Below are 26,221 nucleotides of genomic sequence, written 5' to 3' on the forward strand. Positions count from 1 at the left end.
TTTGTAATCCTTTGACCCTTTAATAGAACCTCTTTTATTTTCTGAGAAAATAATCTTTCAAAAATCTAATAAAGATGGTCATTTTTCGTATAAATGTTATTAATTATAAAAGTTTCATGAATATATTAAAAAATAAATGTGAAATTCTCAAACTCATCTCATAAAACTTTTAATTGAATTAAGATACAAACATACTCTAAATTGAAATCACGAACAGTATTGTCTAATCATTTCTACCACTTAAAGTCTCAATTAATATAATTTTTTATATTATATTAAAATATCTTTTTAGATAATTGTACATAAACACATTTTATTTACTCTATATGTGAATATATAATGTATAAGTAGAGGAATAAAGGGAGTTTTATACTCAAATTAGAATTTGCAATAAACATAATGGGAAAAGAAGTAATTAGAAATTTATATTTCTTAAAATTATAAATTTCTTGCTCTAGAAAAAAAATGTGAAAGATATATTTTTTTAAAATATATCTTTAAAATCTTTTAAATAATACTTTAACCTATTAACTGCGATAGAGAAAGTATAATTCATGATAAAATTATATTATTGTATTTTTCTTAAATTAAGAATATCGTGTTTGTTTTAAGACAGATTTATCCATAAATTTTAGTATAAGAGATTTATTTGATATTAGAATTAAGTGGTTAAAAGTAGTTTCTTTTGTTATTTTAGTAATTTATATTTAAATAATGTTAAAAATAATTTTAAATTAATTTTGAATATTTTTAGCTATTATTTTTTTTAACAAATTTTTTTTTTAATTGACGATACTTGTTTATATACAGGATGTACAATGGCGGGAAGAGTAACTAACTGCATAACTGCCTAGCTCATTCTTCACGTATACGATCAACTTAACTTGCTTCTAGAAGACTCACTTCCTTTAGAATAAATTATTGGTAGCTTAGCTCTCTCTACTTCCTGTAATAAAAAAAAAGGTTTAATTTGTTCGGTAGTATTTTAATTTTCATTGATAAGGGTAGTTAGTTAAATATTGGGAGAGTTTAAGTTCAATATCTAATTTTTTATTTCCTTATTAAAAAAACTCTTGAATTTTAATTAAATTAAGTCCTAATTATATTAAGATAGACATTCTCATTTTCTTAGGGCTAACAACAAGCTGGGTCAGTAAACCCGAAACCATTTGGATCCAACAAATCTTATGCAACGGCGCCGTTCCTCCTCAAGTTAGACGATGAAGCACAGGGAGCAAGCTAAAAAGAGGAAAAACCACCATACAAAAAACATCTTCAATAAAACTGAACTCCAAAAGTTTGAAGAAATGAACCTTATAAAAAGAAGCATGTTGAGCCGAGAAAACCAAGGAGGGGAGGTAGGACTCCGAAGCCTCTCAATCACCTATAGCTTCAAAGAACCGGAAAACATCACAGGCTTCGTTAGTGTCCCTTAGATACCTTCCAAGAAACAAACGCTTGAACCTAGGAACAGGGTTCTTATGCTTGGTGATGTTAATTAATTTGTCTAAAAATAAATATAAAAATAGAATTTTCTTCAGTTGTCTGACAGCAAATAAAAAAAAAAAAGCTGAGAACATGATGACATGAAAATTAGAGTTCAAATTTATATTTAAAAAAAAGGCTTGGGGCCTATCAGCCGCACCGTTCCTGCACTAGGCTCTAGTCTATGGAGAGAGAGAGAGAGAAAGAGATAGCTAAAGAAAAGCAACAGAGACAGATTCATCTTCTTTACTCAACTCTGTTCTGTTGTGTCTTTTTGTAGAGAAAAGGCCAAGAACCCATTTATACAAACCTGCTAGTTTCTGTAACTGAAATCAAGAAAATGAGGTTAGCATTATATTTCTCTTGACTCTTCTGCTGGGTTCGCATCTTCTTTCTTCTCTGCTTGCTGATTTTTCAGACACTTTCTTCTGTATTTATTAAGCTTTTGAGACTCTTTCGCATGCTATGTTTCATTACTAGGCTCTCCGATACTCGGTATCATCATTGCTTTATGTAATTCTGCTTTCTTATTTGCTGCAAGTTCACTACTTGAAGATTTTGTTGGTGGGCTCACTGGGTATTCTCTTCTCCCATTTGTAAGTTTCAGCTGTGTATCAAATTCTTCTATTACAGTAAAAGAAATAGAGGCAAACCCAGATTGTTTTTTCTTTTTTGGAACTTTTCTATTCCAGTGCTTACCCGCTCAAATTCCTTGAATTTTTGTTGCTAGCAATCAGTCTTTTTTCAGATTTGTGGGTTTATATAGTGAAACCCATTAATTCAGTACAGTTTTTAAAAGTATGGGTTTGTTCCAATTTAGATTATTGTGTTTGTATCTTTTCCTTGTGTTCAAAACCAGTATTGCTGGTTCTCAGTATATAGGTCAGATATATCCTGGTTTCCAAGCATCTCATATGGATTGGATGGAGAATGGGGGGCTATTCTTGCGATCAAAGAACTCAACTTTTGGTTTTGGCTTCTACACTGCCCTTGATGCTCAATCTTATTTACTAGTTATCATCCACTTGAAAAGTGCCAAAGTTGTTTGGACTGCTAATAGAGGTTTGTTGATCAGTGATTCTGATAAGTTTTTGTTTGAAAAAAATGGAGATGTTTATTTGCAACGTGGAGATGGCGTAGCTTGGTCCGCAGGTACTAAAGGGCAAAGAGTTACTTCTATGGAACTGATGGACTCAGGCAACATGGTGTTGCATGGGGACAGTGGAAGAATTCTTTGGCAGAGTTTTAGCTATCCCACGGATACGCTTTTACCCGGCCAGGAGTTTGTAGAAGGAATGAGACTTAAAAGTTTCCCAAACAAAAACACCTTGACTAATTATCTTGAAATTAAGTCTGGTGATTTGGTCTTGTATGCAGGATATATAACTCCACAAATATACTGGTCCCTGGCAAATGAAAGCCGGAAAACCAATAGCAGTGTCAAAGGCAAAGTGCACTATGCATCTCTTTTGTCCAATTCATGGAATTTCTATGATCAAAACAGAGTCTTGCTTTGGCAGTTCATATTCTCTGATAATTCTGACCCATATGTGATGTGGGCTTTGAAATTAGGTGCTGATGGGGCAATAGCGTTCTATAATCTTGAAAAAGGTAGATCGGTTGCCCTTGAGGCAACTAAGATACCACAAGATTCATGCAGCATTCCGGAGCCGTGTGGCAGATACTATGTATGCTATTTTGACAATTGGTGTCAATGCCCAAATCAACTGAACACTCAGTTTGGTTGCAAACCTCCAGTGGCTTCATCCTGTAATGGCTCCAAAATTTCAGCTGAGCTTTTTTATGTTGGTGAGAAGCTGGATTATTTTGCACTTGCGTTTGTGACACCCTTCTTCAAATCCAATTTAAATGCTTGCAAAGAAGCTTGTCTTGGCAACTGTTCTTGCATTGTGTTGTTCTTCGAAAATAGTACCGGAAGCTGCTTTCTATTTGATCAGTTAGGGAGTTTGACTCGCAGTCAGGAGGGTTCTTCAGGTTATATTTTATATATGAAGGTTTCAATGGGGGAGCAAAATTCAGCCAGTGGCAGGAATGTAGGGAAGGAGGCCTTATTAATTGCAATAATTGTTATTGCAACAATAGTGGCAATTGTAGGTTTAATTTATGTGGGAATCTGGTATCGCCGCAGAGGGGAGAAATACTTGGTATTTCAACAGCAAAATCCGGAAGAAGATGATTTCTGGGACAGTATTCCTGGGATGCCTGCTCGTTACAGCTTTAGTGATCTTTATAAAGCAACTAAAAACTTCTCCGTGAAGGTTGGCCAAGGAGGGTTTGGCTCAGTCTACCTAGGTGCGCTACCAGATGGTACCCAGTTGGCTGTCAAAAAATTAGAAGGCATTGGACAGGGAAAGAAAGAGTTCAGAGCTGAAGTGAGTATAATTGGGAGTGTCCATCATGTCCATCTGGTCAAGCTTAAAGGCTTCTGTGCTGAAGGGGCTCACCGGCTTCTTGTTTATGAGTTCATGGAGAAAGGATCTCTTGATAAATGGATCTTCAAGAATGCTGAACAAAGTTCCTTTTTAGAGTGGAATGCAAGATACAACATTGCAGTCGGTATGGCAAAAGGTCTGGCTTATCTCCACGAGGAGTGTGAGGTAAAAATAGTACACTGTGACATAAAACCTCAGAATGTGCTTCTTGATGATAATTTCACTGCCAAAGTTTCAGATTTCGGTTTGGCAAAGCTAATGAATCACGAAGACAGCCTTGTTTATACTACAGTGAGGGGTACTAGGGGGTATCTTGCACCAGAATGGATCACCAACAATCCTATATCAGAGAAGAGTGATGTGTATAGCTATGGTGTAGTATTGCTGGAGATCATCGGAGGAAGGAAGAACTATGATTCAACAGAAATTTCGGAGAAATCCCATTTTCCTTCTTATTCCTTCAAGATGCTGGAAGAAGGAAGATTGAGAGAAATCATTGATCCAAAGCTGGACATCAATGCAAATGACGTGAGGGTTGTCACTGCAATCAAAGTTGCATTATGGTGCATACAAGAAGAGATGCAATTGAGACCACCTATGACTAAAGTTGTCCAAATGCTTGAAGGTCTTTGTGATGTGCCTGATCCTCCAATTTCTTCTCAATCAGCTTCTCGCTCCATGTCAACTTTCATTAAATGGAACAGCAAAGAATGTTCCTCTTCAGGCCCTGTTGATGACACAAGTGATGCTTTTTTGTCAGATGTTCGACTCTCAGGCCCTAGATAACATAACAGAAGCAATTGTTAGAAGCAAGCTTTGAAAGATGAGTTTTCTCAAAATTCATGTGGTCTGATGCTTTTCCTTATTTGTATTTATCTCTCCATTTTTTTTTTCTTTTTCTGATTTAACCTGCATATTGAAACTCAACTTCCTGAGTCACAAACCTTTTGGTTAGATTGCAGATCAAATTCTGCAATCCTCTTGTATTTTCAGCAGAAGAATGTTGATGAGAATATTATGCTGATATAGAATACTATTTTTCTGATTAATTCATGTTAGTTTCTGCTTGGTGTTCTTGTGTGTTTTGAGCATTGATCATCATTAGATTGGAAAGATTTATCTAGATCCAGTTCATGGTGTATCAAAGACATAAACAAGTGATGAAATCCGCATGAAAATCGAATGAGACCCACTTGTTTATGTTTTGGGTTCACCATGAACTGAGTCTAGACAAGAATTGCTTGTGGAGCAAAGTGTATTGCAATAATAATATGTTCTTGAGGTTTCTTTCAAACTACTGGGCTGGGATAAATGGTTAGAACTTAGAAGAAAATGGAAGAGAACTGGGTGTACATGGCAGTTTCTATGCTCATCACATTATAGGATATGCACTTGGTGACTGCATTATGGGCTTTTACATATGAAATCTTTAATTTTTTTTAAAATTAGAATTTGAATTTTAGTTTCACATCAAATGAGATGTATTTTGTTTTCCACGAAGTCTTAGTATATGGATTTTTATATAGAACTTATATAGGATTGAGAATTTTGTTAAAATTGTCTTGATTTTAATAGCAGTCCAGTCTTATGATGATTAATCCAATTAATCTCCAGAGATGATAAGCATGCTGTTGCTTTCACTAGCTGTAAAACACAAGGCAAAACATAGAAACTTGTTTTGGTTTTGCAAATTTTAGCTTGCATGCATGATATTAACTGCAGACAATTGAGAAGAAATGAATACAGAAGTATGGGAAGAATGTTAATAACACCTTATCACTGATAGTGAGTGATGGTTTGAAAGAAAATGAAGTATAATGGAGACCCATCCCCATGCTCATGTACATGCATACAAAAAACCTTCATTCCACAAAGAAACTACGAGTTCAAATTTTCTCTCTCTATCTCTCTCCACATTTGCAACGTGTCAAGCCATTATTGGTTGTATTCTAATAATTTTTGGTAAGCTATTAACGATGCTCCCTCCTGTATCCCACGTAGACTACAGGCCATGATACCAAAAGCTTTTGACTGTTTGCTTTATTAATAAGTGCATTTATTATTATATTTTAATATACAATTTTAAATATTTTTTTAAATAATAATTGCAGCTATTAAATAATTTATTTTTTTAAATACAAATTATTTTTTACAAAAGTAAAACATTAAATTTACAACCATTCCTTACTTTTCTGCAACTATACATGCCACCCTCCCACTATCTTTGCACTGTTTACATTCCTTATATTTAATGTTAACTTATCTTATTCAGGAAAAAGAAAAAAGGTTATATCTTAGAAATCTCCATATAGAGAAGAGATTAGGAAGCTGCAGCCAATGGGGGATGGTGGGCAGAGTCATCAAAGCAACCGTGTGAAGATCTAGTTTCTTGTTGCCCATCTTCATCTTCATCATCTTCTTCAGCATCCCAAAGAAATCTAGCATATGAAGCTAAGATGTAGCTGCAAGAATTGGGATTTTTGGACAAAAATTTCAGTCAGGAGTAATTACTACTGGAAGCTTGAATCTTTAATTAGGGAACATCATGGATATTAATTCAGCTAACGTTTTCAAACGCCATGTCAAATTTGGATCTGCTTTACCAGTTCTCTGGAGAAGTTTTAACAGCTTGATCATAGTAACTCTCAGCTCTCTGAGCATCTCTCTCTTTTTGCCATACTAGATCACCATACATTGACAATACATTTCCATCATTTGGATTTGCCAATATTGCTCTCCCACACAACTCCTCTGCTCTATCCATATCTCTTCGAACCTGCAAGCATAATCAAACCAAAATATTATATAAATAAGAGTATGCCAATCAAGAGATTGAAAAGAGAAGGAAAGAGGGTTGATTTTGGTTTAGTTGATAATTTTTTACCAAGTTTCGTAATTATTGATCAGTCTAAGTTTACTGATAAATGCAAATCTAAGTCTGCTAGGAATTTACACAGATCTTATGAATTTCAAAATTCATCAACTGCTTATGATCAGTTTAAGATCTCAGACCTCTTTCAAGAACTTAGCATAGTTTACAAGTAAAAGTGCATTTCCAGGATCAGCTGAAATCATCTTCTGATAATAAGCATCAGTATTGTCATCATTCCCATACATCCCTGAACCATCATTACCATCTCCACCACCTGATGTTCTCCCACCGCTACCACCACCACCATCCACTACTAGTGTCTGCAACCCATCATCACCATTAGCATTCACCACTTTCTCTCCCAACCCAGAACTAGAAAAGAGTGTTTGGATTCTTGAACTGGGTTCTGCTTCTTTTTCTTCCTCATTACTCTCTTTCTTACACTGTTTTCTGCTGCTGTGAGGATGTCTTATAGGTGATCCCTTCTTGGGTTTTGGGAGATTGGCTTCTTGTTGCAAGAATTGGGAATGGGTTGAAACTTTCTTTGTTGGGTCATCAATGGAAGGTTTAGAGTGAAAGGAGATTGATTTGGTTCTTTGGAGGATCTGAAACTCACCTTCTGGTGAGGAGTAGTATTTGAAATGGTGAAGCCATGAGTTTAAGATTGGTGTTGAAGAGCTCCTTAAGAGCATGTTTATGGACGAAGTAATGCTTTTAGAATGGCAAGAAGTGATTTTGAAAGTAGAGAGAAAAGCTTTTCAGAAGGATTTATTTAGAAACAGACAAGTCAAGAAGAAAGGCTGCCTCTACGCTGGGGGCATCTGTGTTATATAGAAGACTGAAGAAACTCGAAAATGAACCACCCAAAAATAATTTTACACTAATGAATGATAATAACAGTAAGAACAATAAAGAAATAGACAATGGAGTATGGGTGTGTGACTTTCTGGAGGGACGGGCTCATAAAAGCTCTTTGTGGTGGGGACGGAGCAGCCTCATTGTGATCTTAGCTTGCTCCCACCAAGGCCAAACCAGTTTAGACACGTACCAGTGTCAAAACAGAGACTGATAAGGATCAAGTAACTGATGATGGTGATGAAGAAGAAGAGTTGGAGCTAATTGACAGAAATGGTCAATTTTCATTTTTGTGCTTGTGGGCTTGGATGAGACAGTCATGGAAAGTCACTGTGCTACTGCTAGGATAAGATTTTTTTTTTTAGCAGATTGCCCTATCGTGGTTACTGGTTAGGGATGTAATCAAGTTGATAGGAGTCTAATTTAAGTGATTTTTTAACTTAAAATTCTAAATTTAATATAAAAATATACTGATATTCATGAAGTAGCTCGATCATTTTCATGAGATGGAAAAATGAAGTCAAGTAACCAATAAAAAAGAAAGGAAGAACCGATAGGCATTGGAAACTTATGATAGAATTGAAGGTGACAGAATCTCCGAACCTTGTTACTATCAGGCTAGAAGAGTGGATAAAGGAGCAATTGCCTTAAACTTCATCCTGGAAGATATTATCAATCAATCTGCAAATATCCATCTCCCTCGATCTCCATATATCCCATTTCTATATCAAGGCCTTTAACTCTAAAATATCAAGCAAAAATATTTCAAACCCTATCCCCACAAGTCTGTTATGAAGCAATCTGCTTTCACATGACATGCCCTTGTTCATACATGCTGCTGCAACCTCTAATTGAAATATACTTTACCTGCAATTACATAACTGGTTATGGTAATTACAGTCACCATGACCTTTATTAGAAGTTGAAACAAGGACAAGAAGGTGGGAATCCAAAAAAAAAAAAAAGCATTCTGACAACGTGCAGGACAATTTCTTGAGCTTACAAGAAGCAAAAGGTTGATTCCTTGTTTGACAGCCCATGATAAGAATTCCCAATTTGTAAGCCAGTAATCCATATATTCAACCTCATTAGATTCTGACAGTTATCCCAATTCAAACACTGCCACTTCCACCCATTTTGAATCAATTCCAATGTCAGTAGCTTCAAATTTCAATCGGGTTTGGTTTTAGTTTGAGATCCTACGAAACTGATAAGGTCCCTCTCCCTGAGGATATCATGGGAAGGTTAAATCCCCAACTTGAGAATTTCAAATTCAAATCACAAAAGAGGCAGGGAAGTGGAGATAGAACGTGTGTGTAAATTTATATGATAGGGACCAGAATAATATTCCACCTACACCAAGAACTAAAGCTCTAAATGCGGAAATAATAGGATGCCTTTCAGTATGACTACTCCTATGTTATTATCTCTGCAAAACATTGAAGAAAAAAATCTATATCCATGTAAGAGGAGCAACACACATTCTCAATGGTTCCCATTCATAGAAAAACAGTGAAACCCCAAATAACCAATACATCATGGTCAAGTAGGTTAAAATTTCAAGTAATTTGCAATGAAAAAATAATTTCACCCATGTTATCACATTACATTCCTCAAAATTCATTGATGATCGCTTTAAATGTCAAAGATAATTAAACTTTCTTAACATCCCAATTTTTGCATCAAATACTACCATAAAAAGTTCAATGGGCATATCACAGTTATAGTTCCGTGATGGAGTCGCAAGAAGACTGATTAGCATCAGTGTATCATAGAAACTCTCAAATACATGAAGAGAGTGAATATTTCAATTTAAATTGAATATGTAAACTTTCCTAATTCAAGTTTACAACTATACTGGTAAACTGAATGTGAAAAAGGCTATAAAAACCACCTGTATAGACAACAATGTATCTTTTTCCTTGTATATAAGCTAAAACTACTTCTTTGAAGACTTTTTATGTACAAATTAAATGCTTACTACGTCATTTTCTAAATCGAGATCCTTTGTTTGGTCTACCACTACCATTGTTCCTTCCACCCCATGCAGAGGACCAGAAGAATAAAGACATCCAGAAAAGAACAGCTAAGAAGATCTGAACACGGTCCTGAAGTCCAGACAAAGTTCCAAACATGCCTGCACAAGGGTAAAACAAAATCATAAGAAGCCTACTAAAACCCAATGTCAGAGCAGTTGAGTGGTAGTTGACTTGATTTTCACTTTCTTCTCAAGATTCAAAAGATATAAAAGGAGACCGCATTACTAACCTACAATATAACAAACAAACAATTACCAACAGAATCGATACAAGTACAACAAACAGTGGTAATCATGAAACAAAGACATAGTTTAATAATCCTGTTGCAAATGGAAAAAGGCTAAATATATACTTACACACCTGTAATATGAACACCGATTAAACACCTGAACTAAAATTGCAACCTATTGAGCACCTAATGTAATAATTAAAGACAAATTAACCATATCATTGATTATTTATAAAAAGAATAAAAAATAGGTAGATTTGCTGCTAATTGTACTTGAAATTTTGCTAATTAAACTCTAAATTTTCATAAAATGATAAAATTATACTCATTTAACTTTGTTAATTTATAAATCAAAGTACAATTAACAAAATTTAGAATACAATCAGCAATATGTATTATCAATTTTTACTTTTTTTCCAATAAATTATCATTAATATCACTAATTTGTATTGAATGTTTATGGCTTTTAGAAGTTAAAGTGTTAAATAGATTACAACTTTAGTTCAGGTATTCAATAGGTTAATCCTAATTAGTATAGGGGCGTAAGTAGATATTCATCCAATGAAAAATTTCAGTAGAGATTAATTCATAGATTAGGCTGGCCTAAAACACACACATAAGGATAAGTTCACATAAAGGATGAGAATGCAATATATGATTGATGAAAACAGTTCCCAAGCTTCACAACTGACTTCAAACTGGAAGGAAAATTGATGACACTGATTAAGGAACCAGCTTATTAATGCTTTTATGGTGGCTAAAGTTCAATCAACAAATCAGTTATTAGGCTCCCAAAGCATTTCAGAGCTCATGACTTGCAAGAATGCAGAAATAAATAAGTCATTTTACTGTTGCAATTACGTTTAGAAAAGAAGATGGAGAGAGTTGAAAGAGTTCTCATCTGTGCTACTGTAGCAGAAAACCATATAAAGAAAGAAAATGAGAAGAAAAGAGAGACAGAGGGAGCGAGACTGGAAAGGGTCTGTGAACAGATTTTGTTGTAATGCATATCATAGTGTTCTATGTTTCTATCATTTAATTAAGAGCTACTGTAATCAGTATTCCATAAAGCCAAATTGTAATTAGGCTAAATAGTACATACAACAACCACTATATGGATCACCAAACCATTAGAGGAACTAGCATTACTGGCTATGTTAAGAGCAACATTTTATTAGTGATCACCACTATATTGTGTGATCTATAAGGCTCACGATTCATAAAGCTTCATAGCCCTACCAAAAGCCATATTATGCCAATCTGGCTCTGCTCTTCTCATGTCTTGTTTAACTCGGTTATACATGCAGTGCCTGATCTATATCCATACGGAAAGGCCATTCTTGAATTGCTTCTGCACTTGGGATATGCCAAAAAGCAGCCATTGATAGCTTTCCCTTCCCATCAGAACTAGTGCATAAATACAGACACCGTCAAATGTAACCTAAGTAAATGCAAAGAAGTCCTCAAATTGCTCACTTTTCACATTGAGAACTCCTTGAAGAGAAAACTGCAGCGCAAAATTCTGCAGCATCTCAAAACCTTTTTTTTTTTTTCAGGAGAGAAATTCAAATCTATGAGCTTTTTCAGTGATAAGCTAGCCTACACCTCATCTCATGGAAATTCTACCTCTACCCCAAACTTATAGCAAAATCCCAACTAGTAAGCAAACCATAGCCTTTACGTATTCCACTACTTAACTAACATTCCGAATACAATTAGACCGAATTGTCACAGCCAAACCTCACTTTTCCGAATGATTTTAAAATTGTTAATTCAGAAAGTAATTCAATCATAAAAATATCAGCTCAAAAAAGAAGATACCAACAAAACTATAATAATCAATTAAAGGAGGCGTTCGGTGTTCCTAGAATTCGGACCTTTGGGCCGAACAGGATCCATTTCAGGTGGCGGGTCGGACTGGGGAGGCGGTTGGGGAGATAACGCGGCGTGCAGACGGCGGACGTGTGCGTGGGGATTTGAGCGCAGCGGCAGGAACTGGAGGTGGAAATTAATCGGGAAACGAGGAGAAAGAAGAGACGGGAAATTTTTGGCATGGTGTGCAAAGCCGGCAAAGGTTGCCGGATAGAGAATTGCCATTTTAGAGGAAAGGAAGAAAAGATTGAAACGCTTGATTGAGAGTTCTAGTTAGTATATGTCTAAATATATTAAAATTTAATAATAAGAAGAAATTAATCATATTGTTATATATCAAAAATTTAAAAATAAAACATGGAGTAATAATTTAGTTTTCATTATAACAATAATAATTTTTTTAAGAACTTGAGTTATACAACTATTATTAAAAAATAAATGTACTTTCCGAATTTCTTTTTTTTATAGAAAATAAATATTATTTTTTTAAAAAAATTAATTATTAAAAAAATCCAAAAATTATTTTCTATAAATAAATAAATAGGTCTTTATATTTTGTAAAAAGATATTAAACATAAATAAGATATTCATTTACTTTAAAATTAATAATTTATCTTCCAAATTATTTCTTCCAAACTTTAAGAAACCTTATTCATAAATAAGATATTCATATACTCTCATTTCTTTAAAAACTATATATTAAACTATTAATTATTTAAATAGCACAAAATAATTCAATTAATTCTCAAAATATTCTTCATTCTTCTGAATTTAACCGGGTTAACTCATTTTCTAAGTAAATTAAATTTAAAATTAATTTTTAAATTTATTTAATAAATAAATCAAACTTAAACTTTATAATATAGTGATTATTAAAATTTATAAACTCAATTCATTAAATAAATTTACCAACTTATTATTAATTGCATAAATTTATTAAGCAGATTCAACTAAGTATTATAAAACAATTGAACTCAAATTCGAATTTATATAAACTTTTATAAATCAAATCTATTACCAGAATGATTAAGCTTTAATTTAGATTTTAAAAATGGTAACCTTAATCCATTGAAATCCCATATATGCTCATGATCAACAGGAAAATCAATAAAAGCAACAAAAAGTCCAAAAAGAAAAACCATTTTAATAAAATTCAGTATAATTGAAACAAAGGCAAACCATGTTCAAACTTCAAGCTTGGTCCCCATATCAATCAGTGTACATATCTTGGCTACCACATCTACTAAAAGCTTCCAAAACCTTCACTGTGATCTGTGAACTTACAAAAATTATCACCAAAGTTATGAGGACTTAACCCTTCCATGTGGTTAGAAGAGCTCTTCCCACACCGCAGACACATAGAGATGAGTGTTTTCACATCTAATCTGCATGCACATGTGCATCAAAACTCAGAGTATATTATTCATCAAGCCTCTGGAAGACAAACTCATATGTATTTCTAATAACGCCTTGTCAATGTTAATAATCATCATTTTCCAGTGGCTGTGGCATACAGTGGAAGGGAGACAAAGGAATTGAGTATTGACTATTGTAAAGAGCTCATGGTTGGAAGAGCTTATCTCCACATTTGCATTTCCATGAGAGAAGATACTAACTACCATTATCATCATTGTCTCCATGAGATAATGCCTTAAAAGTGAGACTCTTCTTTTGGTCAGAAGGAACTACAAGAGTAGCCATGCAAGGCCTGCAACTGAAGCACTTGTTTACACAACATGGAGGCTTTTAACCCATCAACATAGTCTTCTTTTGCTGCTGCTGCCTGTTGCTTGAAAGTCCTAAGCCTTGAGCTGTAAGTAACACATAACAAATATTGCAAAAACGAAAAGAACCATTTCAGAATTAAGGTCTAGTGTTTTAAAGAAAAGGGTATACAAAACAAATACCTGGTTCTGGTGGTAGAAACATGAGACAAAAGACGAAAGCCACAGTTACTGCGATTCTCAGCCCATCTGCGTAGCTTCTTGAAACTGCCATAGAAGCCAGCAGCAGGAGCACTATAAAATTAGAAACAGTGGCACTCGTGACTCGTGAGGTTGTTGAAGGAGAAGAAGAAAATTTTTTGAGAGAGAGAGGATTGGTTGGTCTTTGATTGCTAAGAAAGATTGGTAAAGTGGGTGTATATATAGAGTGTTGTGGACATGTAATAGGGGTGTTTCCCTTGAAAGGGACATGTTTCTGATGCTGGTGGGCTTCTTCACACACCAGTTCAATAAATTTAGACTTCTTCCCTGTTTTGGAATAGAAAACGATACAGATTTCTTGTGTCGTTTTGGAGAACTGTGGCACTGACTTCTTGCTTTGATTTTCTGACTTCCGTTAGCAGACTTAATTGACTTATTAATTGCTCCCATTCAAACATTAACCAAGTTTTTCTTACCTCTTCATATTGTGCTTGGGTGGAAAATTTTGGAGCTACGGGTTTATTTTTCTCAACTGCAGTATTTGAGAGATTTTTTTTTTTTTTTTCTTTCTAATAGGTATTTGAAAGAAGGGAAGGGCATGGGAAAGGAGAGGCGATCAAACTCTTTATCATAATGAAATTTTCAAATATGTCTTGCTAAACTATTAAGTGATGTTATGAAATTTTTAAAATCTCAAAATCTTTTACCAACCCACCAAATTAATATATTAAGAAAGTTTTAAACTGAATTTTACTTGAATAGAAGTATAGGGATTAACTTGAATTTTACTATAACTCAGAGACATGATTGTAAAATTGAGTCACTTTTGAGTGTAAAATTGAAATCCTAATAGATGGAGCAAATGTTCTACAAGAAAACTCAAAGTTTATTCAGTCACACAGCCTAAATCTGTGAAAACGGCAAGCATATGACCTCAAAACGACAAGAGAGAAAAGAGAAAACAAGCTTTAATTAGACAGAGCACATGCAGAGAAGCAGAAATCAATGGATTTGGACCTCCTTCAAATCCTTTTTAGGCTGTTCAGTCCTTGGAATGGTAATATGAAGAACCCCATTCTTCAACTCAGCCTTAATATCATCAGCTTTAGCATCATCAGGCAACAACACACTGGTGTTGTAGTATCCATAGCTCCTCATTGACCAGTGCTCGTCGTCAGATCCTTCTTCCTCTTCTTCCTTGTGCTCTCCCTTTATAGTCAGGACCCCATCGTCAATGGTGATCTTCAATTCCTCTTTCGACAGACCAGGAACCTCGTATCTCAGTTTGTAGCATTCATCTTTCTCTTTGAAGCGGCCCATGAGGTTTGTAGGTGATAGGTTCAGATTTTCGAACAGCCTGTTGATGTTGTCTGTTGCTTGCAACAGTGCATTTCCTAACCCTGAGGGGAAGAACTCTATTGCATGGAACAACGTTAAAAATCAGTTCAATTATAAGAATGTAAAAAACTAAGACATTGGTTTGAGTTCAAGGGGGAGAGAGAGAGAGAGAGAGAGAGAGAGAGAGAGAGAGAGTGAAATTACCATAGAGCTGAGGAACAAATTCTCGGCCATTGCTCCTCCAGAGGCCTCTCCTGCCTTTCTTCCGAGGAAAAAGTTTAGACTTCTTGTTGCCGTCGTTTACAGCAATTTCTTTACCGTCAGAAGTTTCACCAGCCGTTGCCATAAACCTCTTCAACAACTCATCATTCCACTTTTGCCTTTGCATATCAACGCCACTCCTCTTAGTGACACAAGAAGTTGAGGAGCTAAGCCTTTGAGACAAGTTCCTCAAAGCCAGACGTGCCAAAGTCATTCTTAGTAACTTGCTGTTGCTCAAGCTCGCAAGAAATTCAGTCGAAGAAAGATGGGTTTTATTATTTTCGATTGTTGTAGTTGGAAGGTGATTTAAAGGGAGAGCTGGAGCTGAGGAAAATGGGTGAGGACAGTTGGAGAAGGGTCTAAGAGTTTCTGGGAGGTGGTGTCACGTCAGCAGAAAGGATTTACATGTCCAAAAAGGAGAAGGTTCTTGGACTTATTCATATACTAGGAGTGTTCCAGAGGAGCATGATCCTGATGCCACGTCTTTCCCCCTTTGCCACTTTTTTCAACTTGTTAAACATTGCTGCAAGTCTATTTTACTTTTTACCACAGTGAAAATTCATCACCAAAATTTTGTGGTAAGCTATAGAAAGGTATTCCATTCCAATTTTCTTTTTTAATATATAATATTTCATAAGACAGCAACAACACAAAAGCATTGATTCATATTCATTAATTCGATGGATACTTATAATGTTGAATATGGTTATGTTACACTTACCCACCACACCCTGATTTCAATTTTTTTTTCTTTCCACATGAATCCGAAAAAAGTTCGTTGATCTATTGCTGGGCATAATTTTTTCAATCAGATTGGTGAACTGTATCAGTTACATCGTTTCCCTTTTCAGTAGACAGATTAATCACAAGAAAGAGAGTAGCAATTAGGCATATATAGTTGTAACTCAAGGCCATTGGACCATTAGTTTAGTGGCCTCTTGCTGCCAAGGAAAAGCACTGGAAGGCAAAGTTTTTGCTTGATTTGAATGCAATACAAAGACATGTCTAAAAATGGCCTGTAGAGGGAAAACAAAAGCCGGGGTGGGCATATTACAAGTAATGTTAACAGTTAATATACACACCACCGTCTGTTCATCAGCTTCTTAATAGGACCATCAATTGACAGGGATTTTCATTCTAACCTCCAAAGTGTCTTGTACTTCTGCTTAATCATACATCCCCTCCTGCTCCCAAATGTCCACTAGAAAATCTACCATTTCCTGTCATTTAAAACCAATCAAAAATAAGAAACTATGGTTTCAGGATATCAACTTACTGAAACAGTGAGAGAGAAAAAGAGACGATTACAGAAAGAGGAATTGGCCGAGGGAATGGCTTGTTGCTTCCAAGTAAACTGTCATATGTTGCATTCCAACTGCAGCAAAGCCAGAAGTTTTTAACCATGCATTGACAATGAGTGCTGACAAAATAACCAGAAACAATTCATGAATGATCAATGTTTATCTTTAAGACAACAGTCTCTATGTTCCAGGGATGATTCCCTACATCCCCATGCAATGCCCTAGAAATTTGGAAACCTAGACACAGGTGATCTTCACAAGCTAATGCATTGATGTTTCAACAATCTCTACACTTCCAATGGAACAATACTGCTAGCAGTAAACAATCAGCATGTTATTCATATCTCAACTCAATGATGGCCAGGAAAATAGGCCCAACAAGTACGCATTATTCCACTTTGTTCTTCACGAAACATTGAAGCCATAAAGTATGCTTTTAATTTTTAAAAGGCAAATAGTATTTAGAATAAGAGAGAAAGAGAGAGAGAGAGCTAAAACAATGGAAAGGAAGTCATTCCAAAGAGTCATGTAATATGCTTCAGAATTCTGTCATTTATGAATAATTATTTAAGATGCTATGCAGTAAAAGACTGGAAGCAAAAACCCAACTAAATATAACATGCAAGTAGCAAGATTGAGAATTGCTCTCAATTTATGTTTTGCCTATTTCTTAAACAAAAAGAATTGTTTTGATTAATAATTAAAATACATATTAAAACAAAATGCATATGCGTTTAATCAGGCCTGTGAATGGAGGTGTTAGAAAGTTAATGATGCCTATAATAGATTTTGGTCTTAATTTGACCCAATCAGAAGAACTGAGAGCAACTTACTTCAATTTGGGTTCCTGAGATTGCTGTGCACGGTTCATAGACCTTTTATCTCCTACCCAACGCTGCCTTGTTTGATTCCATAGTAGAACACCTGCAATTAAGAGGTTTAAAAACTTTTGCATTATGTGGAATCCAGTGCATAATTGGGAAAAGTAAATTTGGGCCATAGGTGTATAAGACGCTGTACAGATGATGGATAACAAAAAGTAACACCCCTGCACCCTCAGATCACATGCACCAGGTTATTAAATCAGATCCAAAAAGAGATCCAATTAAAAAAAATATGAAAAACCTAGAACATGGACAGCAGACTACATGACCGTCACTACCCAGTGCATATTGTATTTCCACATTGTAAGTTTTACCACCTTCTGAAATATATAATGGCATTAACCATACAAAGACCTCTAAATATCATTGCTGTTGGTAAAACATGGCAAAAAAAGAAAATTAAGGATTAAACTGAAAATGACCAGCAATCATATTGTGTGCCATTGCCCATTACTTTTGATGCACACAGCTGTCAGATGTATAGAGATTTAATCAAACAAAATTGCAGATTTTAAGAAGCAATGCAAGCTTACCATTTACAAAGGTACATAAAAGGGAGACCAAAATAGTTTGACGTCGTCCATATTGTTAAGTTGTTGGCTATATCTTTTTACTTAAGTTGTAAATACTCTAGTCTAGACTCCTCAACTAACCTTTGGTTAGTGCATAATTATTTTGTTTTACACTGAACTCTGAAGAGCCAACTTCAAAGCAAACAATCATATCATTGAATATTATATTTAAACTCTTCATCTATTTAGATTAAATGATATATCTTCAAAATTACGATCTTTCTTTTCCAAGATTCTTTTGTATGTTGATCATTCTTTATCATGCATGATATAAGCAATTAGAACAAAATATGATCAAGTTCCCACTCACAAATCTAGGTCTGCCACTTACCATGGTTCACAAATTCAGAAGGTGCATTATTGCTACTGGAGCCACCATGCAGATCATGCGTCTGGTTGATTGTGCTAATTGATGACATGCTACCCTGTGATTGAGCTGCACTGTTGTCCATATCACAAGTGCTGGTGGTCCAGAATCCCTCTGATATGCTAGGTTTTTTCACTGTCTGACCTTGAATTTCTGATCCTTTTGATGGCTCATCTACTGAGGTAATTAGTGTGGGTTTCTTGTAGCATCCAAGACAACCACTGTTCTGTTGCAAATCAAATACAATCATATAGCTGAAGAATAGCAGCCACTATGAAATATAAATGTCGCCGCATGATACAGGTGCAGATAAAAGATACAACTACAAAATCTCACCGTCAATCCTCAAGCTAAAAATTGAGAACAATAATAATGACAGGACAGGAGATACATGTTCATACTTCATAACGGCTAAGTACACATACAAACATCACATTTTCACCAACCATCGCAAAGTCTTGATGCTGTACCTATCTTATTATAATTTAGAAAAATTGAAGCCTTTAACAAATCATCTTTATTCATTGGAAAGAAAAGAGACAAGCAAAACACCCTAAACATGCAAAAATCCCCAAACATTAGTATAGAAGGAACATTCATCCCACAGGATGCAAAACAAATGCCATAAAACTCTTCGTATACCTTTTTCTTACATTATATTTCCACACTGTACCAAATATTGTGGTGCATTGAAGCTCAAAAGTGACTAAATGTGCATTTAGGAGTATTCAGAAGTATAAAATGCATATACATCTTTCAAAAAATTAATAGTAAGATCCAATCTTGAAGTAGTCGTATATGCTTGGGAAATTGATATCTGATACATTCCCAAGCAACCGTGGACCCTTTTACATCAGTTTATCAAAGCAATCCTCATGTCCAATCATAGAAGAAAATTGCCAACAGAAACATGAACAGATATGAAGATAAGAGAAAAAGATGGATCACATGAACAATGCAAGAGGGGAGGTTTTGCAAAGGGAAAAAAAAGGTCCTCGAAGAAACATATGTTTCTGGATAATTTAAACTGTGATCTCATGCATGGGATGCATCTACAGTGCTCAACAACATAGTTAAGCATCCTCAACTGTTATTACTTTGCAAATTGAGAAAAAGACTAAAGGAGCTAAAAAGTTTATGAAGGCCCCAACCAATAGTTGGGATTTACTAAAATTACCCAGCCATGTTAGCATGCCAATTCAGTACAGACTAAGTCAACTAAACAAAACATACCAACTTCACATTTTGGAAACCATCAACTAATCTACCACATGTCAGCTAAATCGGATATTACATTTAATTGGCTTCATCCAACTCCAATTGTGCACTCCAATTAAATAATTTATCTAAATATGCATAGTAATTGGTAAGAGTTGGATTGACAAACATATAAAATTCAGGGAAAAGCATCCATTTCAGGCACTTAACTGAAAAAAAAATATAAAAATAAAAATTAAGGCTATATGAGGGAGAAGCAAATTCACATAGTTTTCTCACTGAACAAGACCTCACCTTGCCCAAGCAAGTTATGGCTTGTAAACAAGTCAATGGCTAGGCAATGCCTCGAGGATCCTACAACTATATTCTAGGTAATCAGCCTAAATTCTCAGGAATTTGACTTGTCTGCTCTGGTTCCAAAGTGCTCCAGCACGGGAACACCCTGAAGTGGCTGAGGCTAACAAGTGTCAACTTGATTGTACAAATTAAATACTTTCTGTCAGGTAAAAATCAATAATTTGGTGACTCTGGAATGTGAATAACTGGTGGTGTTTACTTTTTTTTTTATTTTTTTTATTTTTTATTTTTTTTTTGGGGGGGGGGGGTTTGTAAAGTCAGATCACACGTAGTTTGGCTGGATTATTCTCTTACAAAACAATTTGTGTAGATGTAAATTTTCTTGGCAGTTTTTCTATGAGCTAAAACATGAAAAATGTTAAAAGGATAGATTACTGACGTGACCCTGCATGCTAACATAAACCTAAACATGAATTAACGCATGCAAGCTGACAAGAATATGCAAGTGTAATATGACCAATTTCACAAATCGAGTTTCAGTTATTTTTTATTTCAAGGATGCACCAGCAAAGGCTTAGTTGCTATTGTTGTTGTTGTTATTGTAATGCACAGCAAGTAATGAAAACAGATGCCTAAAAACAATTTTAACCAAAAAAAAAATAATAATAATAATAAGACAACTAGATAGGAATATCAAAACTTTAAACTTTAAGTAAAGATTAAAATCATCTCAATCTCATCGCCGTAAGAATAGCAGGGACTTAATTTGCTGCCAGTCTGACACCCAACAAAAATAAACATCATTATAACTTCATAACCTTTAGACTTTAACCCATTTTTTATACTCCAACTTATAACAATAGAAAACTAACCTCAAAGCTTCTCCAGAAATATATAGATCATATTAGTTAAGCTTAACCCGCCAATATCTTAGAAGCTAATGCAGTAAACACAAAACAGTTCATCCCAATTTCTACTTTCCTCAACAACTCTTTAGATAAACAAACATAGTCCATAGTTGAATAGCAAAATCTCTGGTCTTACTTTGAAGTTTGAACCAGAAAAAAGAAAAACAAATCAGTTCTATGAGCAACCAAAGAAACCAAATTAGCACAATCATTTAAACTCCATGAACAAAGCAAGCATAGGAGACTGTAATTGACAACCAAACAATCGCCAAAGCACAAAAAAAAAACATAAAAAACCCAGAAGCAAAATCTCCCTAAAATTCCAAATCCAGGAAGAAGAGGCAGAAAAGAAAACTTACCCCATGCATACAGTAAACAAGAAACGAACAGGCCTATGAGATCTTGCAAAATGGATTTCACAGGGAAAGCAAATTCCGAGAGAATCCAATTACAGAACAGAAAGACAAAAGAGCCCTCAAAAGAGGAAACTGATGAAAATAAGAAACAAACAGTGGGTGTGCGAGAGAGAGAAAGAGAATAAAATAAGAGAGAGCTAATGGTTTGCCTTGCCTGTGGTGTGAGATGTGAAAAATGTGTACTGTGAATAATGGGTTTTTTTTTTTTTGCCCTTTTACTGCTGCTCTCACTGAATCTACCGATGGAAGGAGCGACTAATTCTGATTTTATTTTATTAGGGTTTGCTTCTCTCCTCCTCCTCCTCCTTCTCCTCCTTCTTCTCCTGCAATGCTGCTCCTCTGATTAACTTCTTAATTTGTTTCAGAGTGAATTAGATTTCCTTTTTCATTGGATATCTTAATCAAAATAATTTGTGATCTTACTTTTTTTTTATGTATTAATAAAAAATAAGTTTATATGTTAATTAAAATAAAAATAATTATATACTGTAGATATAAAATAATTTTTTTGTAATTCATCAAATTCAAATTAAAAAGATTATGGTTATTTCTTTAGTAAAATTATTATAATAAATTAAAATGTTTTAAACAAAACTATAGACCATAATGTAAAGAATTTAGTAAAGCATAGTATTTGTTGCTAATTATTTTTCATTATTTAAAAAAGCATATTATTATCTAACAACCATTTGATTAAAAATTATTATTTAGAATTATGTTATCTTTTCAGAATATTTTAATTTTCTTAAAAAAAGGAAATCAATTTAATTTTTCTTTTTAAGAAAATTTAATAAGAATCCACATCACCTTAATTAAAAAGATAGAGAAATAAAAAGAGAGAGTATCGAATAATTAAAATATTATATATATATATATAATTATGTATAGAATTTGAGGGAAATTACAAATATAATAATAAATTAAGGAATAAATATGTGGAGGGAATAAATATTAAAAAGGAAATAAAATTGTTATACTTTAATTACTTTCAAGAATTATTTTCAAACATAATATAAATCAAATTTTCAATTGAATAATTAGGAGTAATCTCAATTTATAGGTTTTATGAGATTAGATAATGAATAATTTTGGCGTATATATTATATTGCAACCGACTATATGTTTGAGAATTAAAGAATATAATGATAATTGATATGACATAATCTTCGTTTAAAATATATATAATAAAATAATGCGGTAAAACTCTAATAAATCATGATATTCAATCACAAAAATTTATTTATTAATAAAAAATATTTGAATATTATAATACTCAATATGTAAAAAATATTTGAACATTATAATACTCAACATGCGAAACGAGAGAAAACTCGCTTTCTTATGATCAATTGAATATTTTATGACATTTAAGTTATAGTTAAAGATATTAACAGATCTCGATTATATTTATAATCGCGATATCTTTTATCAACTAACTGATATTAATTAAATTTTTAAAAAATTCACTAATTAAATCATTTTTTTGCAATATAAAATAAAATATATATAAAATTGAAGGTATTCATGTTTACACTCTCTTTAAATTTTAAAAAAATAATTTATCTCTTTTTAAACTTAAAAACTAATTTATTAATTTAATTACCGTAATAACTATTTATAAATATCAATCATCCCATTTTTTTTATTTTATAAAATAATCAATTATTTTTAGCTTTTCTGGATTATATTAATAATTATATATGCATTTTAAATTTTTTACAAATGAAGATTTTTATATTGCCTTTTATAATCTTTTCAAATTATCTATATTATTATCAAAATTTAATTTTAATTTAATTTGATTTCAAATACGTGATCATTTCTTTTAAGTATTGTGATGCAATTATATCACATTAAAAGACAGAATAAAAAGCTTAATAAATTGAAAAGGTTCTCTTTAAAAATTTTAAAAATATTTAAAAATTTATTTTAATTTTTTTAAATATTTAAAAATTATTAAAATTTGGAAATCATAAAAAAAATCATCCTATAAAATTATATTCTAAAAAATTTTATTTCATTCCAAACAAAGTCTTCTCTATCTACTTAGATTTTAGATTATGGTTTATAGTTAAACCTTAGGTTTTTTTTTTTTTTTCAATTTGGTTAAAACTATTAGATTAGGCTTTCCTTCAAGATTATGGTTTATAAGTTGGATTGAAGATCGGCTTAAAACAAGTAGGTTAAATTTTGTTTAGAAAAATAAATAAATCATAAATTATAAAAATCCATTAATTTCTCACCATCGGAAAGATCAGAAAGAAAAAGCAAATCCAGGAAAGTTAAATTGTAGAGTTTTGGTTGGTCAAATTTGTTGGGCTGCTCTGACTTGACTCCTTCTGTGGCTCCTCCTTGCTCCACCCATGCCCCTGCCCGTGCCCCAACTTGTCAGCTTCTCTCTCTCTCTCTCTGCACAAGATTTTTCCCATTTCACGTGAAACCTCATTAATGTGATATTAAATAAAAAATAAGATTTTCTTCTTTTTTTTTTTCATAAATATATTTCTCCATGGATGAATTTGTAGAATCATATTATCTATTTTTATTTTCTAAAAAAATATTTTTCAATACGACATTTTCGTAGTTTTTGAATTTTGAAAATGAAAAATTTTAATTTATATTTCTATCTAGAAAACATATAAACCATTTGAAGTAAATAAATTTATATTTTAAAAGAGGAAATTATTTCTAAACTTTTAAATTGTCATTGACATGATTAAAAATTTTATTTTAAAATAAAAATTCATTAAAAATAAATAAATTTCAAATTTTTGTAAAATTTTTAATTTTAAATGGAAATTAAAACTAAAATTCTGCTTAAAATAAATAAAATTGTTGGTGGAGAATTAGAGAGAAAGAAACCGGTAAAAGTACATTATTTAAAATATTTAAATTCTTTTTTATAAATGTAATAATAAAGAAAAATTTTGATTAATTTGATTTAAAATTAAATTGAATAAATTAAAAATTAAAATTTTAATATTTATAAAAATTAAATCGAGTAGAAATTAATTTAGTTTGATTAATTAAATATTTTGATAAATTTTTTATTATTTTAAATTTTTAATTAAAAAATTTCAATTTTAATTATAATATAATCTCTTTATACATTTGATTTATTTTTTTTAATTAAAATTAAATTAAATTAAAATAATTAAAATTAATTTATTATATATAAATATATTATTTATTTTTTAATTATAATTTATTATTAATATTATCGCATAATTTAATAATAATTATTTTTAAAAAATTAGTTTGGGTGGGGCTACTTTCCCTTTTCAAGGATGTTTTAAAGAACAGAGGATTTGTGGTTGCCTTTTGAAGAGTTGAAAATGTGAAATTGACTTCTCTTTCTAGAATAGTATGGCTATATTAAAATATTTGCAAAAATGATGCATCCATTCGTTATTTCCTACGAAATTTATTATCAGAAAATAAAATATATTGAATAATTCAAGCTAAAATTCAACAAAAACAACTAAAATACAATAAGGTTCCCAGTTTTTTTTTTTTTAAAAAAAATCAAAGTTCTAATATTTACCCCGATAATTATTTAAAAAAAAAAATGAAGAATTTGGAAAAGAGAGATTAATATGAACATTCCATTCTGTGCAAACGGTCCCTTAGGATTCCATTGTAGAGAGCAATCCTATTGGCTGGCATTCCCTGGATTTCATTTTTGCATACTCCATCAATTCTCCTAATCGATTTTCCTTTCTCTTTCTCTTTTTCTTGCTTGCCAAACAGAGAATTCTCCTTCTTCCTTCTGTATTCATCTCCGTTCTCTTTTGTATCCTTCACATTCTCTGCAAATCTCACTCTTCTGTTCTTCTTCTTTTTCTCTTTTTTCTTTCCGTCTGCACAAAAAACAACAACAATCAATACATCTCTGACAAAGAGAAAGAAATTACCAAGAAATTAGAAAGAATCGGGAAACTAGAGAGGTACCTGAAGACAAGCAAGAACGAAGATTTTGAATTGAAGGAGAGGGTTTTTGCTTGGAGAAAGCTAGAAAAAGAACAGTGCTGGAAACCACCATGGCGGTCGCAAACACAACGCCTTGAGAGGTTAAGCTTAGCATAGAAGACATGGCTTCAAGCAGAAGAACAGACGGACCAGAGCAGGCAGAGGTAGTTGGGGTGGTTGGTTAAACTGCGCACGGGCTGATCACAAATGTCCATATATATACATAGAGTGAGATGGGCGTTAAATTATGAATTTGAGGTCCGATCGGTGGATTATTTTGTAGTGAAAATAATATATTTTAAAAAAATTATTATTTACTCTTTAGATTAATTAATAAAATTTTTTAAATATTAATGATATTTTAATATATATTTTTAAATTAAAAATTAAATAATAAATTTTTTTATAAGATAAAAATTAAATTGTAAATTTTTTATAAAAATAAGTATTTAAAAAATAAGGTGACAGGTTGAGTCAACGCGGACTTCTCCCAAGATTGGAGATTATAGTCAAAATTATTGGGTCGCATTTGGATTTGGAGACTAAGATTATAAATTGCCACATGAAAATTAAGGAGAAAACGAAGGCCTGATAAAAAACGCACCGTGTTGCCTGCTAATTATCCTTAGCGGAGCACCGTTTGAGGTCACCGTCTCCATTACGACCGAGTCACGGTGTCAGACCCAATTGGCGAATGCCGATTTGTCCTTAACAAAGCCGCTAATCTTATTTGCTGAGTGGTGGCCCCAATTGGCGATTAGAGATTCTAAAATATGATAAAATCCAATTGTTGCATGAAACTGCTCACACGTGGAAGCATCTTGCTCTTCCATCATCCACTTGGACATTGATTGCTGATTACCACGTGTCCAACCGATCATATCAGTTAATGATCTGGGTTGTCAACACGACACGCGTTCCCCAATACACTGGACGCGGAGAGAACACCTATATCTAATT

The 26,221-nt window shown here is 33.1% G+C and overlaps 6 protein-coding genes across 12 annotated transcripts; 1 reads left to right on the forward strand and 5 right to left on the reverse strand.

Moving 5' to 3' along the window:
- The first annotated feature begins 1,374 nt into the window (after positions 1 to 1,374).
- Positions 1,375 to 4,987, forward strand: LOC110613551 (G-type lectin S-receptor-like serine/threonine-protein kinase SD2-5). 4 transcript variants are annotated; one of them, XM_021754744.2, is made up of 3 exons: positions 1,375 to 1,830; positions 2,027 to 2,081; positions 2,361 to 4,987. In XM_021754744.2, exons 1-3 carry the CDS (start codon positions 1,826 to 1,828, stop codon positions 4,722 to 4,724), a joined length of 2,424 nt encoding a protein of 807 aa, XP_021610436.1. In that variant the 5' UTR covers positions 1,375 to 1,825; the 3' UTR covers positions 4,725 to 4,987. The 4 variants fall into 4 exon arrangements, with proteins under 4 accessions (XP_021610436.1, XP_021610434.1, XP_021610435.1 ...); XM_043955972.1 differs by having other exon boundaries at positions 1,379 to 1,830; positions 1,966 to 2,081; XM_021754742.2 differs by having other exon boundaries at positions 1,378 to 1,830; positions 1,966 to 4,987.
- A 1,196-nt stretch (positions 4,988 to 6,183) lies between these two features.
- On the reverse strand, positions 6,184 to 9,175 carry LOC110613552. Its single transcript, XM_021754745.2, has 3 exons — positions 6,951 to 9,175; positions 6,542 to 6,714; positions 6,184 to 6,400 (listed from the first exon to the last, which is right to left on the reverse strand). Exons 1-3 carry the CDS (start codon positions 7,500 to 7,502, stop codon positions 6,259 to 6,261), a joined length of 867 nt encoding a protein of 288 aa, XP_021610437.1. The 5' UTR covers positions 7,503 to 9,175; the 3' UTR covers positions 6,184 to 6,258.
- Positions 9,176 to 9,451: 276 nt separating this feature from the next.
- On the reverse strand, positions 9,452 to 12,079 carry LOC110613554. The gene is made up of 2 exons (XM_021754746.2): positions 11,811 to 12,079; positions 9,452 to 9,802 (listed from the first exon to the last, which is right to left on the reverse strand). Exons 1-2 carry the CDS (start codon positions 12,028 to 12,030, stop codon positions 9,651 to 9,653), a joined length of 372 nt encoding a protein of 123 aa, XP_021610438.1. The 5' UTR covers positions 12,031 to 12,079; the 3' UTR covers positions 9,452 to 9,650.
- Positions 12,080 to 14,595: 2,516 nt separating this feature from the next.
- LOC110613515 (26.5 kDa heat shock protein, mitochondrial) lies at positions 14,596 to 15,837 on the reverse strand. Its single transcript, XM_021754680.2, has 2 exons — positions 15,273 to 15,837; positions 14,596 to 15,145 (listed from the first exon to the last, which is right to left on the reverse strand). Exons 1-2 carry the CDS (start codon positions 15,541 to 15,543, stop codon positions 14,733 to 14,735), a joined length of 684 nt encoding a protein of 227 aa, XP_021610372.1. The 5' UTR covers positions 15,544 to 15,837; the 3' UTR covers positions 14,596 to 14,732.
- A 351-nt stretch (positions 15,838 to 16,188) lies between these two features.
- LOC110613516 lies at positions 16,189 to 21,542 on the reverse strand. 4 transcript variants are annotated; one of them, XM_021754682.2, is made up of 5 exons: positions 21,236 to 21,542; positions 18,418 to 18,674; positions 17,464 to 17,554; positions 16,638 to 16,749; positions 16,189 to 16,549 (listed from the first exon to the last, which is right to left on the reverse strand). In XM_021754682.2, the coding sequence occupies exons 1-5, from the start codon at positions 21,238 to 21,240 to the stop codon at positions 16,496 to 16,498; spliced, it is 519 nt and encodes a 172-aa protein (XP_021610374.1). In that variant the 5' UTR covers positions 21,241 to 21,542; the 3' UTR covers positions 16,189 to 16,495. The 4 variants fall into 4 exon arrangements, with proteins under 4 accessions (XP_021610374.1, XP_021610376.1, XP_021610375.1 ...); XM_021754684.2 differs by having other exon boundaries at positions 16,638 to 16,704; positions 21,236 to 21,541; XM_021754683.2 differs by having other exon boundaries at positions 16,638 to 16,704; positions 18,418 to 18,679; positions 21,236 to 21,527.
- A 3,221-nt stretch (positions 21,543 to 24,763) lies between these two features.
- Positions 24,764 to 25,471, reverse strand: LOC110613750. Its single transcript, XM_021755039.2, has 2 exons — positions 25,244 to 25,471; positions 24,764 to 25,152 (listed from the first exon to the last, which is right to left on the reverse strand). The coding sequence occupies exons 1-2, from the start codon at positions 25,383 to 25,385 to the stop codon at positions 24,884 to 24,886; spliced, it is 411 nt and encodes a 136-aa protein (XP_021610731.1). The 5' UTR covers positions 25,386 to 25,471; the 3' UTR covers positions 24,764 to 24,883.
- Positions 25,472 to 26,221: the final 750 nt, after the last annotated feature.

The sequence above is a fragment of the Manihot esculenta genome, chromosome 4 (assembly GCF_001659605.2).
Source record: "Manihot esculenta cultivar AM560-2 chromosome 4, M.esculenta_v8, whole genome shotgun sequence".
In the NCBI taxonomy this organism is placed as follows: domain Eukaryota; kingdom Viridiplantae; phylum Streptophyta; class Magnoliopsida; order Malpighiales; family Euphorbiaceae; genus Manihot; species Manihot esculenta.